Source organism: Humulus lupulus, chromosome X (genome assembly GCF_963169125.1).
Source record: "Humulus lupulus chromosome X, drHumLupu1.1, whole genome shotgun sequence".
NCBI lineage: Eukaryota > Viridiplantae > Streptophyta > Magnoliopsida > Rosales > Cannabaceae > Humulus > Humulus lupulus.
In genome coordinates, this window is record NC_084802.1 from 200545935 (window position 1) to 200562443 (window position 16509).

A 16509-nucleotide genomic window follows, 5' to 3' on the forward strand; every position below is an offset into this window, starting at 1 on the left:
ATTTTTAAACAAATATACATAGGTGAACCTAGAGCAATCATCAATGAAAGTAATAAAATATCTACTTCCTCCTCTAGTCAACATTCCATTAAGTTCACATAAATCATTATGTATCAAATCTAACAACTTAGAGTTCCTTTCAACACTAGGAAAAAGTTTTTTTACCATTTTAGATTTAACACATAATTCACATTTTTCATGCTCAACATTATCACAATAAATTAATCCATATTTGACAACCCTTTTAATTGTGTTGAATCCTATATGTGTAAGTCTAATGTGCCATAAATTAATAGAATTTGAGTCAAGCATATAACAACAACAAGAAGAAACTTTATTGTTCACATGGTCAATAGATGTATAAAGTTTGAACATGCCATTACAAGCATATCCCTTTCCCACAAAAACATTGTCTTTAGATAAAATGAGCTTGCTGGAATCTATCACAACCTTGCTTCCCGGCTTGCCAAGTAAATTTTCACTCACAAGGTTTCTACTCAATTCCGGTACATACAAGACATTGGTGAGTAGAACCTTCTTGCCAGAAGTGAAGAACAAATCAATGGTTCCCTTTCCTTCAACCTTGGACTTTTCCCATTGCCCATTTGTATCTCATGCTCTTCCATTGAAGATTCAAAGGTCTTGAAAAAAGTTCTATCATAGGTAACATGAATGGTGACACAAGTATCATACCACCACCCACTCACCTTTCCATGAATGGCATTAACTTCGCTTAGTATTGCCACTAGCTCATCTTGGATTGAATTGACTCTTGCATCATTATTTTGGTTCCTCTTAAACCTACAATCTCTAGCAAAATGGTCATTCTTGTCACATACAAAGCAAGGTTGTTGAGTCTAGTTTATGTCAGGTTTAGGTGGTGTTTTAGGTAGTCTTTTATGTCATTTTTCTTTCATTTAGTGCGGGTTTATGCTTTTGTTTGTTTGTGTTTGCAGTTTTTGTGAATAAAAGGAAGATTTGAGTGCTTGGAGGAAAAAGGTCCAAAAAAAGAAGAAATATCCAAGTTTTGGTGATATTTTTGACAAAGGATGGATCTCTTCGTGATTTGGAGGCGTTGGTGATTTTTCGGGCGTAAAAATGCATGAGTTAAAAAAATATCTTAAGAGCCGCGACCAGCCCTTTAAACAGAACCTATGTTTCGGAGGAGAGACTTGGGCCGCGACATGGCTAAGGAGGGCCGCGGCATAGCAATGCCAAATCCCAAAAATTAGAGACATGGGCCGTGGCATGGCTTTGGGAGAGCCGCGGCCCAGAATTGCAGATCCTCAAGAATTTTTGACACGGGTCGCGACATGGTGCAAGTAGAGCTGCGATCCACCTCTCCTAAAAACGAAAAAAATTCAGGTTTTATAAAGAGGGGGAAAACGAGGACATATAGCTAGAGGAGGGAATTAAGACAGTTTTTGGTGGCGGCAATAAGCTGGGACATTTCTCAAGTGTTTGTTATTTTATTTACTTCTTTATGTTGTTTTTAATTTCAATTGTGATTAGAATGACAATTATGAACTAATTTTCTGTTTAGGATTTTTAATTGAATCACCTGAATCCCTATTATGAACTAATGCAATTTCAATTTCTTCTTCATCTCTTTTCAATTCCTTACAGCCTGTACTTATTGATTGGCCATCTATAGTCATTATCTATATGTTTTTGAATCAAAATCTGAGAAGTACGATTTGAATTTGCTTTAGTTGTATTGGACACAATTCTAGTTTGGAACGAGAGTATCTAGATTAATTGTGTAACTAACTATTGCGTTGTTAAGATTAATGATGTCTTTGTGATTAAATTTACCATAGAAATATAGGAAATTCTCACTTAGGTTGAGTTTATAATTCATAATATGATTATAAGCTGCTATTGTCAACTCGTTAATTGAAATAAGTAGAAAGAAGAAGAATTTAGTAATTGTATTAGAGATTAATAAGGAGGATAGTTGATGAGATTAATTATCCTAATTACTCTCTCATTGTTTAATTCCAAGGATTCATTACTCATTGTTTTATTGAGCTTTTCATTATTGTTTAGGCATTTTATATTTTATTTTACCTTTTTACAAAAATCAAAAGTTTAATTGACCAAATAGAACAAAAAGATTAATTGACTGGTTATTGGTGATTTAGTCCTTGGGGACGATACTTGGTTTTACCAAGATTATTACTAAATTGCGATACGTGATCTTACGTAGCTATAATTTTCGCAACAAAGGTCCCTTTGAACTTTTGAATTGTCCCTCATTCTTCTTGGGCCCCAAGGGCTTTTGACCATTGCCCTTGTTAGGAGGGTTAGCAACTACATTGGCCTTAGAGGTCTCTCCATTGGACTTCTCATCATTCATATCTCTAGAACGAGATTCCTCCTCAATTCTCAAGTGTTTGAGAATTTCCTCCAAAGAAATCTCTTCATTTCTACGGAGAATTTTCTTTCTATAGCCTCTCCAAGAAGGAGGTAACTTGGCTATAATGACACCAACAAGGAATTGTTCCGGCAATACAATGTTAAGTGTAGACAATTTATTCACAATAATTTGCAAGTCATGAATTTGAGGGAGAAGAGGTTTATCATCATGAAATTTAAATTTCATATATTGAGTAATAAGGAATTTCTTAGTACCTTCTTCTTTCGCTTTGTACTTCTTTTCCAAGGCCTCCCAAATCTCCATGGCGGTCTTGGTTTTGGTGTAGAGATTGTAGAGTCTATCCGAAAGAGCATTGAGGATGTGACCCCTACCTATCAATTCATCTTCTTTGCACTTCTTCCTTTCTTTGACAACTTCTTGAGTATCATCTTCCTTGGGCTCTTCCAAGGCTTTTAGGTCTTTATCCAAGACATAGAAAACTTTCAAAGTGGTGAGCGAGAATCTAATCTTGTCTCGCCAACGAACAAAGTTAGCCCCATCAAACCTATTCAATCTTACAAAATCCTGAGTCATGAATTTCAATGCAGAAAGAGAGTTAGATCCTTCCATGATATGCTATCTCAGATTCTAGAGTATTAGATTGTTGAGGGAGAGTGAGATAACACCACCTCAATTATTAGAATCTACACAAAAAATGGATTGACATAGACTATATAAAGATTGAGAAATAACTTGTAATCCCAAGTAGATCCATGTTCTTCTTCAACTTTGATGAAGCTTCAAAAATCCGTAGGATAAACCACCACTTTGAGAAAATCCTTTGAACAAAGCAAGAACAAAAACCAAGGCTTACACGTTACAAAATGCTGTCCTAATACTCTATTTCCTAACCACCATGGATGCTTGAGGCCTTTTCTAAGAAGAAATGAGGACTGAGATTTAGCAAGCCTTAAACTCTCAAAGTCAAGCACTTTCTTTAAGAGTTATTGGAGAAAAAACTAGAGATTCTTGGAGCTAGAGACATCAAGAGAGAGGGTAGAGAGAGATTGGAGAGAGTGATCATATCTTCCAAACACTAATTTGACCCTTATATAGAGTAGGCACCGTCATTAGGTCTAACCAATAGGATTAGACTTGTAAGACACGTCATTAAGAGCATTGCACATACTAGAGTAGGCGATGCTACGCCACTTGGGTGGCGATGTATCATCACCCTCTCTATTTTTGGACACTTCCAAAGGTCCTAAAAATGCTCTAAATGCTACCAAAATTTTCCTTAGATACTTTCATGCATCACTTTGGACCCAACATTTCATTTTAAAAGTGCCTACAATTGAAGCTCAAATTTCACATCTTCGCTATGTGAAATTTACTAAGTGTTTATACATTGCTTGTATTTTAACACTTATCTTTTGTATTTAACCAATCATAACAATTTGGACAAGAGAAGGTTCATTTCAGGTTATGTTTTTACATTGGGAGGAAATACCATCAGTTGGAAGTCAAGTCTGTAGCATGTGGTGACTTTGTCAAGCACGCAAGTGGAATACATTGGCTTAAGTGAAGTTGTAAAGGAAGGAATTTGGCTCAAAGGGTTGGCTAGTAAACTCAAATTTGAGCAAGGTAAAACTATTGTATTTTGTGACTCCCAAAATCCTATTCATTTGTCTAAGAATAGCATGTTTCGTGAGAGGATGAAACATGTGGATGTTAGACTTCATTTTATAAGGGATATCATCCCCAAGAAGTTGATTGAAGTGGAGAAGATTGATACTGAAATAAATCAAGCAAATATATTTACTAAAGTTGTTCCAGTTAGGAAGTTCTAAAAGGCTTTTGACTTGCTAAAACTTAAAACGGATTAGTTTCAGGTGGTAAAAGGGTGCCTTAGTTGAATTCACTGTTAAATAGAGGCAAATGTGGAGATTATTGAAGATTTGCCTCGTTTTTATACAGTGGTCGCAACCTCCAAGTCAGAGAGTAGCGGCCACGGCCAGGAATGATTGTGGCTGCGGCCTGTGCCCATGTCTCAACATGCAGTTTTGGATGTCTCGACATTTCTGGGTTTTATATCAAAAAATCAATTTTGATGAGATTTGCTAATGTGGCAAGTTCTCTTATTAGAACTATATTTAGCCATTTTGTTCATAATATTTCAGATCGAATGAGAGAGTGATTTTGTAATAAAGAGAGATTTCTAGAGAGAGAGAGAGATTAGTTCTTGGGAAACCAATCTTTAGGGTTTGTAACTTTCTTCTAATTGTTCTTGATACACAATTGAGGTTTGAGAGTGGTTCTTTAGATCTCTGTAAATTACATTGGTGGCTGTAATATCTTCTATTTTTCATAGTAAATTTCGTCTAGGGCTTCCTTGGATGTTGGTAGCAAAAGCAAGTCTACTGATCCAAGTAAACTTGGTGTTGTGTGTTTAGGCTTTTGTTTTGGTTTATTGTGTTCATCTTTCATCTATATTCATTAGGTTTAATCCTAACACATATGTACTTCATTAGCCAAAGTAAACTCCCTTCAAACTCTTCTTCAAATATTGTGTATTAAAGTTCGCTTTTAGGAAAAGTATCAACCCTAATTTTTTTTCTTCTAAACTCATATGTAAACTAGTGAAGCAAAGACTATGCTTCTTTAATTAAATGTGAAATTGTAGTTTTACTCATAAGTTTGATGTTCTTTAAACATTAAATAGGGTGTAGGGATATGTAACATTTAGTAGAAAATAAGTACTTATATACTCTAAAATTTAAATTAAGAACCTAACTGATATAACTAGAATAAATTGGAATCCAATATTATATATATATATATAAGTTTTTACGATGAACTTAGCTCGACCGGAGGAATGACTTCTCTTGAAAATTGGATGACCAACTTGGAATCTCGCAACTAGAAAAAAAATATTCTAATACTAACCATTCTAATAAAATATATTGAAAAAAAATATCTTGGCTCATTCAAAAAGACTACTGTTGAATTTGGTGGATGTGTCAGATTACACAATGTAGCTGTTAAACCGTGTGTGCTATTGCTATTCTATGGTTAATATCTAATCTACTAAAACAAACCCAAAAAACTAGAAACATGATAATTGTAAAAATTGGGTACAAAACAGAGAAAAACAAAAAGAAAAATGATACTTTTAAGCTTTACTATCATTGACCACCTTTCAGTTACTATTCATTTTTACTTTTAAGCTTTAAAGAAGATTACGATGAAGAAGAAATAGTTGAAAAAGAGAATTATGATAAGTAAAATTGAATTTGGTTGATATGTCAGATTCTACCAACGTAGCTGTTAAACCGTGCGTGCTATTCTACGATTGATATCGTGAGCCTTTTTTTTTTAAGTATCAAATTAAATATCAGCAGTAGTAAAAAAACCTAAAAATCCCACCATAGTTGAATTTAATAGAATAATCAATTTGTTTTCAATATTCAATGTTCCCTATTTTAAGGGTAATAATTTTATGATTGAATTTAATAGAGTAATCCATTCGTTTTAAATGTTCAATTAAATCCAAGTAATAGTTATCACGTGAATATGTAGTGTTATTTGTTTTGATATAATTAGCCACCATGTGTTATATACGTGCACCTCTTCAATTTATCATATTACCTACTACACTATACACTATACACCTACGACTACAATTTATTTTATCCATATAAACACTAAACACTAAACACTAAAAAATGATAGTATAATACAAATTACATCCCTTTCAAATTTTCCTTAACCCAAATCAAATATTTTAGGTTGTCTAAAGTGAAAGCCGATCTGAAAGAAAATGGGTTTCATACAGGCCTTCTGGATAAGTATATATAATTTTTTTCCTTAATATTTACTATTTGAGAATAAATAGTAAAAAAGAAAAAAACAAAATATGCAGTCAATGTCAAAGCCCTCCTCTCCTCATTGATAAGTAGTCTCCATTATAGGAGTTAATGATTCTAAAAGCCGTGGGAAGTTTAAAAAGTGCATAAAAGACTTTCCTTTTAGACGTTTTATAACTCAAAAAAAGATAAGGAAATACAATAAAAAGCCAATTTTTACACTTTTTGGGAAAGAGAGAACGGAAAACAGAGAGAGAAAAGGCAAGGCAATACCGGGGAACAGAAACGCAGAAACTGGGCACAACCCGCAACATATATGGCTTCGTTTCCCTCAAACTCTCTTTCCATTCCTTTACGCTCCTCTTAGCTATTTTCTGAACCCCACTAACCTAAAATACAAAACAAAACCCACTTCACTCTCATCCTCACCACCTTCTTCACATCCATTTCCATGGCGTCAACGGCTACTTTTTGGTTTCTTTTGGTGGCGTACTTCATGGCCTTGACTTGGGCTCAAACAAAACCAACTTCAGATACATTGTTGGAAACAAGAGCTTTGACCTCCTTCAAGCTCGCCCTTCATGACCCGGCTGGAGCTTTGGACGGTTGGGTCTCGTCCACACCATCCGCTCCCTGTGACTGGCGGGGGGTCCTGTGTTATGGTCACCGAGTTCGTGAACTCAGATTGCCTCGTCTCCACCTCGGCGGCCGAATCAGTGAGCAACTCTCCGAGTTACGCCAGCTTCGGAAGCTGAGTCTACACTCGAACAACTTCAATGGCTCAATCCCTCCTTCTCTTTCTCAGTGTGCTCTTTTACGAGCTGTTTATTTTCAGGACAACTCACTTTCCGGCGAGTTGCCTCCGTTTCTTCTCAATCTCACCAACCTTCAAGTCCTCAATCTTGCTCGGAACTTGTTCTCCGGAAAAATATCCGGCTACGGCATTTCGCCAAGCCTCCGATACGTCGACCTTTCGTCTAATGAATTCTCTGGCGAGATTCCAACGAACTTTTCATCAATCTCTCAGCTTCAGCTTCTCAACTTGTCGTTTAACCGGTTCACCGGAGAGGTTCCGGCCACCATTGGAGCGCTTCAGGAGCTCGAATATCTGTTTCTGGACTCTAACCAGTTGTACGGAACACTGCCTTCGGCCATTGCCAACTGTACCTCGCTTGTTCATCTAAGCGCCGAAGACAACGGTCTCCGAGGTTTAATTCCGGCGACCATGGGAACGATTCCAAACCTTAAAGTTCTCTCCTTGTCGAGAAACAACCTCTCAGGTTTGGTTCCCATTTCCATGCTCTGTAACGTCGCTGTCAATGGGTCTTCTCTGGAGATTATTGAGCTGGGATTTAATGCTTTCACGGGCATGGTCAAGCCGCCAAATGGGTGGTGTTCTTCGAGTCTTTTGAAGATTTTAGACCTTAAAGAGAATCACATAAAAGGAGTGTTCCCTTCTTGGTTGACTAATTTTACGACTTTAAGGTCAATGGATCTTTCTGGAAACTTCTTTTCTGGCCCATTATCGGTTCAGATTGGAAACCTTGTCCGGTTGGAAGAGCTACGGTTATCAAACAACTCACTAGTTGGGGAAGTTCCCGTAGAGATTGTACAATGTAGTTTGTTAAAGGTTTTTGACCTTGAAGATAACATGTTTTCAGGCCAGATCCCCTCCGTTTTGGGAGGACTGAGGAACTTGAAAATGTTATCTATGGGCGGAAACTCATTTTCCGGTACCATTCCGGTGAGTCTCGGAATGCTTTCGGAGCTCGAAACGTTGAATCTGAGCAACAACAATCTGACTGGGAAAGTCCCGGAGGAGCTCATGCAGTTGAGTAATTTGACTGCATTGAACCTCAGCAACAACAAGTTGGGTGGACAAGTTCTGACTGATATTGGGAGCTTGAGCAACTTGCAGGTTTTGAATTTGAGCAATTGTGGTTTTACAGGAAGATTTCCTACGAGTGTTGGGAACTTAATGAAGCTTTCTACAATGGATTTGAGTAAACAAAAACTCTCTGGGCAGTTGCCAATTGAGATTTTTGGGTTGCCAAGTCTACAGGTGGTTGCTCTCCAAGAAAATCATCTCTCTGGTGATGTCCCCGAAGGTTTTAGCAGTTTGGTCAGTCTAAAACATCTAAACCTCTCATCCAATTTCTTTACTGGTGATATTCCCACTACCTATGGATTTCTGCGGTCCTTGAATGTCCTATCATTAGCAAGTAATAAAATTTCAGGTGTTATCCCAGAAGAGATTACTAATTGTTCTGAACTTCAAGTCATTGAGCTTCGTTCGAATGGCTTTGTGGGCAATATTCCTGGTGGTATCTCTAAACTCTCGTATCTGGAGAAGCTTGATTTGGGTCAAAATAGATTGATTGGTGAAATCCCAGATGAGATCTCAAAGTCTTCTTCTCTAACTTCTCTATTGTTAGATGAGAACCAACTTTCAGGCGCCATACCGAGTTCACTGTCAAAATTATCCAACCTCACAGACTTAGACCTCTCCTCCAACAGATTAACTGGAGTTATACCAGAGAATATCTCACTCATTTCTGGCTTGAAACATTTGAATTTGTCCCATAACAATCTCGAAGGCGAGATTCCAAAGCCTCTAAGTTCTCGATTCAATGATCAAACTGTTTACGCCATGAACTTGAGATTATGCGGGAAGCCACTGCATAAAGAATGTGCAAGTGTTAGGAGAAGAAGAAGGAGAAAGCTGATGCTTTTAATTGGTGTCTCTGTAGCGGGAGCTTGCCTTGTGGGATTCTGCTGTTGTGGCTATATCTTTAGCCTGCTGCGTTGGCGTAAAAAACTTAGAGAAGGAGTATTAGCAGGAGGAAAGAAGCGGAGTCCTGCTCGAGCGAGCTCAGGAGCTGAAAGAGGTAGGGGAAGCGGCGAAAATGGAGGGCCCAAACTAGTAATGTTCAATAACAAAATCACATTGGCAGAGACATTGGAGGCAACAAGACAATTCGATGAGGAAAACGTTTTGAGCAGAGGGAAATACGGACTCGTATTCAAGGCCTCATTCCAGGACGGAATGGTGCTCTCAATTCGCCGCCTTGCAGACGGTTTCCTAGACGAAGGAGGATACCGAAAAGAAGCGGAGTTGCTCGGAAAGGTTAAGCATCGGAATCTCACAGTTCTAAGAGGCTATTACGCCGGTCCCCCTGACGTGAGGCTTCTTGTATATGACTACATGCCTAATGGAAACCTCGCGACTCTTCTCCAAGAGGCGTCTCATCAGGACGGTCATGTACTCAATTGGCCAATGCGCCACCTCATTGCACTCGGCATTGCACGAGGCCTGGCTTTCCTCCACTCACTCTCGATGGTACATGGCGATATCAAGCCACAAAACGTTCTATTCGATGCCGATTTCGAAGCCCATATATCAGAATTCGGGTTGGACCGGCTAACGATTTCGACACCGGCCGAAGGAGCGTCATCCTCGTCAACCCCAGTTGGTTCATTGGGCTATGTTTCCCCTGAAGCTGCATTAACAGGGCGGGCAACGAAAGAAGCCGATGTTTACAGTTTTGGAATCGTTCTGTTGGAGATTTTGACCGGGAGGAAACCAGTGATGTTTACTCAAGACGAGGATATAGTCAAATGGGTGAAGAAACAATTGCAGAGAGGTCAAATCTCGGAACTACTTGAACCGGGTTTGCTCGAAATAGACCCTGAGTCAACGGAGTGGGAAGAGTTCTTGTTGGGTGTCAAAGTTGGTCTTCTTTGCACTGCTCCTGATCCACTCGACAGACCATCCATGGCTGACATTGTGTTCATGCTCGAAGGTTGCCGGGTCGGAGCAGAAATCCCATCTTCGGCCGATCCCACGTCACTCCCCTCCCCGGCATGATTCTTTTTTTTTATTATTATAATTAATTAATTAAAAAAAAGATTACTTCTCAAAAGAAGTCATTCTTTTTAGTATTGACAATTATTTTATTGCATGCATTATCATCTTTGTATAATCTACTTTTGTTTAATTAATTCCATATTCTTTTCGCTATTGCCTATTGGTTTGGTAGTTCTCTTTCAATATTTATTTAGTTCAACCTTTTGCTGAATCTTACAATAACTTTACCCGATACGCCGGTTCGGAGGGTCCGACGGGGACCGCCACCCACAACCACCACTCATTCACTATTCTGTGGTCAAATTAGATATTTCAGAGAGAAAGCTTTATTCCCGCCAAATAAAATAAGAGAGAAAAAAACAACCAGTGAATCGGGTGAAGACACGTGGCGAGTTATGGGAATAGAGAAAAGTAGCCGTTAATGTGACCTGTGAGTGTAAGAGTGGACTGAAGCTTCGCTTATTATGGGAAAAAGAGATGAGAAAACTTTGAGGATCCGTGAACTTGTCGGACCCCTCTTCAAATAAGATTCTCTTAAGCTCATGCCACGTGGGATACGAGAGGGAAGAAAGTGTTGACCGGCACGTGGTCCCTGACTTGTTATATTTTGTGAAGCAATAATATGGTGGCACGGAGATTGTATGTTAATTTAATTTTTAACTAATATCTTTACGAAAAATAGTAGTTGTATAGTGTGTTGGGCCCCACGTGCATCAAAACTCACTCAAATTTTTTCACCAGGACAGAGTGATAGTAACATGTAAACAGAGTACGTATCTGAGCTTTTGTATTTTTATTTTTTTTATCATCAAGTGATGTGAATTCAGAATCCAATTAAATTTGGTTGGGACCCGACACCACATTTATTCTGGTTTGTATAATGGAGGGAGGGAGGCCTAGCCTGGGTGAGTTCATAATAATGTCAATGTCGATATTCAATAATATACTGAAAACTTCAGTGATATGACTTCCCTTTTTTACCCTATCCCTTTTGTCTAGATTCGTAATTCTCTGTTTGGCAGTGGTGAAAAGTGAAGAGAGAGAGAGAGAGAGAGAGAGAGAGAGACAGGTTTGATAGAGAAAGAAGTAATAAATTACAGTTTATTTTGGCTTCTGAAGATAGTGGTATTCTTAACTCAAACACAAAGTAAATGAAATGTAATCACCCAAGAAGCCAAAATCGTTTATTTGATTCATTTTCTATTTCTAGCCTGTCACTTGTTTTTCTTTCTTCTATGTCAGTTATACATAAAAACAAATGAAAAGAGAAATATATATATTATATATATATATTAACGCTCTATTTTATCCTTAGTATTAAAAAAACCATTTATATTTTAACGCCTATTTTTATCATTGGTATATTAAATATTTATTATGTATTTATTGTTTTGTCTGAATTCACAAACAAAAAGAGCAAGTGTGACTGTGCAAAGAGCTCATTGTAACCTGAAGAGTGACCCACAAAAGAAACGACGATTTGGAGGAGAGCGTACTTGTAAACCTAAAGAGTGACCCACGTCGTCGGTTCGGTTCTTGTCTGATTCTTTTTCCAATCAAAACAATGCCATAATGGCAGCCGTTTTAGTGAGCAATGAATTAGGAATACGTTGTATAACATAACATATAATTGAATAATAAAGCTTAGCTAGATATCAAGATAATTTAATGCCACACAATAATGGTTTCAAGTTTCATCTAGGACTAGGAGGAGTCTAGTACAACATAATAAACTAAAAAGGAGAAAAGAAGAGACAAGAGAGCCCTCCTGGGTTCTGAGTGATTAACTCCCAGCATGAGACTTTGACACGCGGTTAGAAGTATTAAGATACGACACAACCCCAATTGACAACTAAGGCCAACTTAGTGAGTACAGCTATGTAAACTCTAATAAAGTTTGTGGCTTCAATTCAAATACAGAAAACTTATCACACATTAAGCTGGCAGATGAGAGCAATATGCAAGAAATGACCTAAGAGACGTCAAGGACCACATTTTCCAAGCAGAACCAAGCTATTTAACACGTGCTCAAGGCACCACACAGTCATCATTTAGTCTCATGCTGCACATTTTAAGACAATGTGCTTGTATTTGGGCGTTATTATTGAAGCCGAAGCATGCAATTAATTAACTCCTACAAATTTAAATCTATATAACATTAAAAATAATAACAAGGGGTCAGCTACTTTAATGGAAAAGGTATAAACTAGAATATCTTTAGTTGTTTTCTTGTGCTATTAATAATGTGCTCATAAACAAAGCATCAATTTATTCGGGTTTACAACAACATCACTAGGATACAGTTGAAAAAAATACAAGCGACTATAAATGATATATTTACCAGCCATTTGTGTGACTAATGTAAAGTAATTGTGATACATAGAAATGAGAAGAAGTAAAAATGGTAGAAAAAATATTACAGCAGACTCCGGTCAGGCAGGTGTCAAACCCTCTGGAATGGATTCTTTATCAGAGTTGGGTGAGAGAAATCTTCGGCAAGCATAAAAAACAGCTGAATGGAAATCGCTAGGGTTGTCTATGAACACAAAGTGCCCCGCCTGCAATTGAATTCACAAAATTATTAAATTCAACGACTGTAGGTTATGCACAACACGTACGCAAGTACAAATATGTACATATAGAGAGAAAGAGAGGGAGAGAGGACCTGAGGAACCCTGATGATCTCACAGGGGGGCTTCATATTCTTGCGAGCTTCTTGAGCCCCTTGATAGTTCATCCAGTCATCATGGCCGTATATAAATGTAGTTGGCACCTTCCACTCTGACGCACTGTATGTAGAAAAGATCATTTTTAAAACTCTACTGCCTCACAGAAGTTCTAGATTATAAACATAGCATAAACTTATTTGACTTACATTTGGTTGAATATATATATTTCAGCAAGGGGAAAAGGAAAAAAAAAACTATAGTCAAAAGGACATTTCAAACAAAATAATTAAAAGCATAAAAGGATAGGCCTTTGTAACGATAGGTGCTTCGTCATAGTAGAAGGATTTAAACACACTAATTTTCCTTCACTTATTTTTAATACTTTTTCTTGGGTTAAATTTTACAAAAGCAAGAAACAAAGAAAGAAATTTTTGAGAGAAAGAGGGTCATCAAACCTGTGAAGTAGTGGCATCCTTGCAAATGCTCCAAAAGAAAAAATATATTTCAAGCACAGCTCCCCACTAGCTTTGGCTGCTAAAGTATGGTATACATAATCTTCAATTGGAAAATAAATTATTAGAAATACAATTAATTACATGGTAGGTATAAACAAAAAATTGAATCTTAATTACCAGTTAGCAGTTTAGACTCCTCTTCAGTCAGCACATTCCCTGTAGAATAAGAACTAAATCTAGCAGTTGTGTATTTCTGCACAAGATTTGGACCCCACGGACCTAAACCCCTACAAAGTACAAAAAACACAAGATTAAGGCGCTGGTACGATTAAAAGTAGAAAATTTGATTACATAAAGATGTTGCTATTAGAGCAAAATCTCAAGATTTCCCACAATGTCTTAATATATGCCAAAGAGACATGGCGGTTATGTGTGCAAGCATGCACAGCACACACATTTGGTGTCACATCCATGAATATAACACCCCACAACAAAAACAAAAGGAAGACATAAAAGAGAGATTAAAATCATGGAAACTTGGAGTTATTCAATTTTAATCCCTGAAAATGTATTTAAAACTAGAAATAAAACTATCCTCCTGCTGAACCCTACAATCTTTGGGAGGGAAGAAACTGTCCCATCAGAAATTGAAGACTTGATCAATTGACCTAACAATAGGTTCATGCAAAGATGTAGTTAGAACTACAAAGGAAAAGCAATATACACCTGACAATCTTTTGAGGGGTAAAATTAGATTCCCACAAATGGTTTAAGACTGCTCCTTTCCATGTTGCTCTAAAACGGGCAAGCCGCTCAGACATGCCATCTGCCTCGGAGGAAAAACCAGCAGGTCCAACCAAAATCAAGTGCTTAACGTGCTCTGGATGCTTTATGAAGATAAACATGACATCAGAGATGTGAAAATTACACCAGCATACTCAGACTTCAAAGTTGGTAGAAGAAAGAATGTACCTTAAGAGCATACTTAGCAGCAACATATCCTCCAAATGAATGTCCAAGTAAAATAAAGTTGTCTAGGTTCTTGGCTTTTCGCCATTCTTCAAGGGAATCAATGAACCATGCCTCGGTTTCTGACATTTAATTGCAAGTTTACAGAATGAATATAATATAATGTTTTCTCATTATGTTAAAACATCTAACACAGTATTAAAGCCTACATATATTGTAGATGAAACTACCTTCAGTACTTTTGCATGTAAAGTCAGGCCTGCTTGATCCACCCCAACTGCAAGACATTAAATTCAACAAACTAAGTCGCAAAAGCAGTATTCAATATAATTTTTTTAAATTACAAGGCATTTTACAAAATAAATTCTAGAAAACTGTTCTCAAGAGCTTAAAGCCAAAACGACAAGACAATTTTTTTTAAATGTCTTACAACTACACTTTACAAGACATCAAATGCGTACATAAAAACTCATACAGGAATCACACTTTTAATAGTTCTAAGTGCAAAGTTCCATGACATGTTAGCGATAAGGAATATTAAAAACAAAAACAAAAACAATAAAGCATCCATTCTATGACAAAAAACGAACAAGAACGATGCTGAATACTTAGCAAAAGTTCATCCTAGGTTGCTAGATCATCGAAAAACATGTTTTTATTTTGGACGAAGAATTACACTGCCAACAAAATTTAAGAAATATATATTTTGAAGTAAGAACTATAGCCATCATATAAAATTCAAGCAGGTCAAAGTTCAGAACACCATCATTGATAATTGATACATCCACACAAACACCCCACCTCCTCCCAAAAAAAAAAAAAACAGTAGTTATACTATCGGAGCTTACCCAAGCTGATCAATAGCAATGACTCTGAAACGACTAGCAAGAGCATCAAAATTCCTGAAGAAAAAGCCTTGAGAAGCACCATATCCATGCACCATTACAAGAGTTGGAGAATCACTTTTACTGTCGAATGAAACAGTGTTAATAAACCTTGGCTCATTGCTTGAAGAGCGAAACCACCTAATTTTCGAACCCGGTGGGCCTGAGCCTATATTCACCTGCTCTTGAACATAAGGAGTCCTGCAATTGAAGCAATTCGGCCACATCCAAATAAGACACCAAACAATTAACAGGCGTCAAAGCCAAAATCTATCAAAATTCAACATTACTCCGGATTCGGCCATCGCAAGTAAGCAGAGTTTAATAGAACCAGTCAATTCATACCAGATAGCAATTCGAAAACTGTTGGTAATGCACAAGGCCAATCGGCCATAATTTAAAAAATATATATTATTATATTTAACCCTCAGCAACCCCAAAAGATTCTACGACCTTTGCTTAAGGACAACATCCACTTGAGATTCAATAAAAATGAATAATTAGTGTTTAAATAAACCATAAGAAGCACATACTGAATAAGTGGAATTAGGGTTTGAAAGGGAAAAGTTAATCCAGAACAAAAGTCGAAAATACAAACCAGCAGCTATAACTAACGAAATGCCGAAGTCTCCATCTCCGGCAAATAAAAATTTAGGGTTTAAAAAAGTAAAGCGAAATTACTTGACTATAGAAAGAAGACGGTTTTCGGAAGCGATGATGTGATCGGTGGAGGTGGGAATCCAACGAAGTAAAGAGGGCCACAGCGATCTCGACTTCGCCACAGACGCCGTCGAAGTAGCGGCGGCGGATGAGCCAACGTCGGCAGACTTACTGATCTCCTCGGCCATAATTCTCGACCACCGAAGGCGAAGCGGGTTCATACGATAACTTGATCACTACGAAAACTTAACTAAATAATCTTCCTGGTCTTTAATGGCGGTAATGTATCTATCTCTCTATATATATATATATACATAATCTTCTTTGTCCTTGGTCCCGCTAATATTTGAGTCCTCGTTGACTCTAATATAAACATAAATTAATGTGGCTGCTTACGTGTCAAATGAAAAATAAGCATTAGTGGCCACACGCTCCAGAAAGAAAGGTTAAACTAAATTAACGGCTTCATAGCGCGTGTATTGCAACCGCGTCTCGCCTCACGTTTACTTCAGAAAACGAAATCGGTCTGGTCTATGCGTCTCCGATTATTTCTTGGCCACCACATCTCGCTTTTCTCTCTCTTTTAACGTAAGCAATGACAAATTGACAGCTTTTAAATTTCTTTGATTGGGAGACGTTAGGCATGACGAAAAGAGTAAACGGCAACAAATATACAAACGACATGAAATAAAAAGTGACAGGATAAAAGAAGAGAATGAAACGACATAAAACACCGATAACTAGGAGTAGGACAGTATAAATAAAATTTGAAACGACAG

At 37.4% G+C, this 16509-nt stretch overlaps 2 protein-coding genes across 2 annotated transcripts; one reads left to right on the forward strand and one right to left on the reverse strand.

The window, feature by feature from the left end:
- Positions 1-6249: 6249 nt before the first annotated feature.
- Positions 6250-10248, forward strand: LOC133805218 (probable LRR receptor-like serine/threonine-protein kinase At4g36180). Its single transcript, XM_062243342.1, has one exon. It carries the CDS (start codon positions 6677-6679, stop codon positions 10091-10093), a length of 3417 nt encoding a protein of 1138 aa, XP_062099326.1. The 5' UTR covers positions 6250-6676; the 3' UTR covers positions 10094-10248.
- A 2047-nt stretch (positions 10249-12295) lies between these two features.
- LOC133805219 (probable 1-acylglycerol-3-phosphate O-acyltransferase) lies at positions 12296-16015 on the reverse strand. Its single transcript, XM_062243343.1, has 9 exons — positions 15752-16015; positions 15035-15271; positions 14417-14463; positions 14190-14308; positions 13944-14104; positions 13395-13504; positions 13218-13317; positions 12759-12882; positions 12296-12651 (listed from the first exon to the last, which is right to left on the reverse strand). The coding sequence occupies exons 1-9, from the start codon at positions 15949-15951 to the stop codon at positions 12526-12528; spliced, it is 1224 nt and encodes a 407-aa protein (XP_062099327.1). The 5' UTR covers positions 15952-16015; the 3' UTR covers positions 12296-12525.
- Between the last annotated feature and the right edge of the window lie 494 nt (positions 16016-16509).